Source organism: Mastomys coucha, unplaced genomic scaffold (assembly GCF_008632895.1).
Source record: "Mastomys coucha isolate ucsf_1 unplaced genomic scaffold, UCSF_Mcou_1 pScaffold15, whole genome shotgun sequence".
Lineage (NCBI taxonomy): Eukaryota > Metazoa > Chordata > Mammalia > Rodentia > Muridae > Mastomys > Mastomys coucha.
Genome location: NW_022196897.1, coordinates 17,887,770 through 17,890,239, shown reverse-complemented (window position 1 = coordinate 17,890,239; position 2,470 = coordinate 17,887,770). Strand labels below are relative to the sequence as shown.

The following is a 2,470-nucleotide window of genomic DNA, read 5'->3' as shown; positions in this document are numbered from 1 at the left end:
TTTTCGAGACAGGGTTTCTCTATATAGTCCTGGAACTCACTTAATTTTTTAAAAAGGTTTTAATGGAGAAGATTTTCTTTTAAAGTGGATAGCTTAGGCCAGGCATAGTAGTTCATACCTATTATCCCAGATTTATGAGGTAGAAGCAAGAGTCCTAGGGTTTCAAGGTAATATTGAGCTACATAGTGAAATTGAGGCTAGCCTGGATTACATGAATAATCCTAAAACATACAAATAAACCCTACAACAAAAAAGCAAGCCAATAAAATGAAAATGGCTTGTTTATATGCCATATTATTTGAAAAGAAAAAATAATGTCTGAATGTTTGTTTTTAAAGGTAAGGTTTCTTTGTGTAGCTTTGGATGTTCTGGAACTTTGCTCTGTAGAAAAAGGTGAAAATTTAAGGGTATGGGGAGAAAAAAAAAAAAGGCCCGGAGTGGTGGTATATGCCTTTAAATGCAAGCATTTGGGAGGAAGAGGTTAGTTTACATAGTGAGCCCCAGGACTACATAGAGATCCTGACTCAAAAAAATGAAAACAACTTCCCTAGGGACACAAAAGGTAGGGTTTCCTGTGACACGATGGTTACAGCCACACAAGGGGATCCCAGCTGCTGCCATTTCTGTGCAGTAGACCTGGGAGCCTGGTAAGGATCCTAACCTGTGCCCTCCCATCACACTTCCCTGTCACCCCCACCTCTGGAGACAATGGAAATGTAAGTGCAGGGCACACACTTGATCCAGGACTCCTCGTCATCCATGTCTCGGAAGAACTGGTGCAGGCGGTGGGACTCGCTCAGTTTCGCTCTTCTGGAGGTTGCCATGCTCTTGATCTTCTGGAAGCGTCCATTGATGGTGTCCCGCTTCTCTTTCACTTGGGAGGTGTCGAAGGCACTGCTAGTCATCAGGCTGTCAGCCTGGCTGTTCAGGTCCTTCAGACGATCCTGGGACAGGGACACAAGAGAGGGCTCAGAATCCAGGTCTCTGAAAATAGCACCCATTAATTCCTTACTGGGCCGTACAACCTCACAAACTAGGTGTGCGGTGTGCACCATTCTAACTCTGTAAGAGCAAACTACTCTCATACTGAAACTAAGATTTAGTACCTGCCATCATGGACATGAGCACTGGTGAGGAGAAGGTGTGGGATGCAGATGTGGTGCTGTGACTACAAGTAAAATCCCACTTTTATTTTGAGACAGGGTTTCTCTTGCTGTTTATACTATGGAACTAATACTTGAATTATTTAAAGCCATGGATGTGATGTAAATGCTGTAACCTCAGCATTTGGGAGACAGGCAGAAAATTACTGCAAGTCTGAGGATAGATAAAGTTATATATTGAGAGCCTGCTTCAAAAATAAAGAGCTGGATGTCACTGTTGTACACTTTTAATTTCAGCACTCTACTGTACCACTAAGGTATATCTCAACCCTCTGCCCCATCACCTTCATTTTCACAATGACTAGTACTTATAGGTAAGATCTGTGTAAACCTAGGCTGAGAACAATCAAGAACCCAGTCGATTCACAAATGGTTGCCTGGTGCCAGGCATCACTCTGCTTCTAACTCTAGCTCTCTTGAAGACCCTAGGATACTCTTGCGATTTTTTCTAGTTACCCCCCCACCCTCCAAATCTGTCACCCCACTGACCTCATGGGCTGAGATGTCTGCCTCTAGCAGCTGATGCTTTTTCAGCAAGTTGTTTACAGAAGCCAGGTCTTTGCCATAATCTTCAGATGCCAGGAGAGCCTCCACCTGCAGTTGGCAACACAAAAGGGAATGGCTATTCCTGGATGCACACAGTGTTCTGGAAAACCCAGGGAGGCCAGGTGCTGCTCCAGAACTTTTCAATCATGACATAAATTTTTGTTCTTCAATTTTTTAATTTTGTTTTGCTTTTTGTTTGTAAGACAAGAGTTTCTCCGTGAAGTCCTGGCTGTCCTGGAACTTGCTCTGTAAACCATACTAACCTCAAACTCAAGAGATCCACCTGTCTTTGCCTCCTGAATGCTGGGATTAAAGGTGTGGGCCACCATTGCCCTGATTGTTTAGTCAGTTCTTCTTCTCCTTCTGGGGTTAAAGGTGTGACCCAAAGAGTCACTCTCTGTTCTGCACACTAAGCTAGGTCCAAATGACTAAAGTAGGGATAAAGGTATAGCCCCAAGCCTTCTCTTGAATAGCAGGGCAAAGAGCACAGCAACTTATAGCAATGAAGCTCCTAGTAGAAGGACCACAGATGAGCACTATACTAAGTTATTTACTACAGCCTGCACTCTAGGAACCTTAGTGGCAGCCAGATGGGCATGCTTAAATCATGGTAAGACTCTTTGGACTCTCTCATACTCAAATGTTTGGAGAGAATTTTAGCGACATGGGATATACTAATGAAAAAATAACATTGTAAGGGGGGGGTAGTGGCGCACGCCTTTAATCCCAGCACTTGGGAAGCAGAGGCAGGTGGATTTCTG

General features: G+C 43.8%; 1 protein-coding gene across 4 annotated transcripts in view; it reads right to left on the bottom strand.

The window, feature by feature from the left end:
- Sptan1 (spectrin alpha, non-erythrocytic 1) overlaps positions 1–2,470 on the bottom strand; it is a 67,584-nt gene that overhangs the window by 12,487 nt on the left and 52,627 nt on the right. For all 4 annotated transcript variants that reach the window (XM_031369628.1, XM_031369630.1, XM_031369631.1 and 1 more), the window contains 2 exons: positions 1,653–1,757; positions 736–944 (listed from right to left, as the gene is read on the bottom strand). In XM_031369628.1, coding sequence (XP_031225488.1) covers positions 736–944; positions 1,653–1,757 — 314 coding nt within the window. The remainder of the gene's footprint in view (positions 1–735; positions 945–1,652; positions 1,758–2,470) is intronic.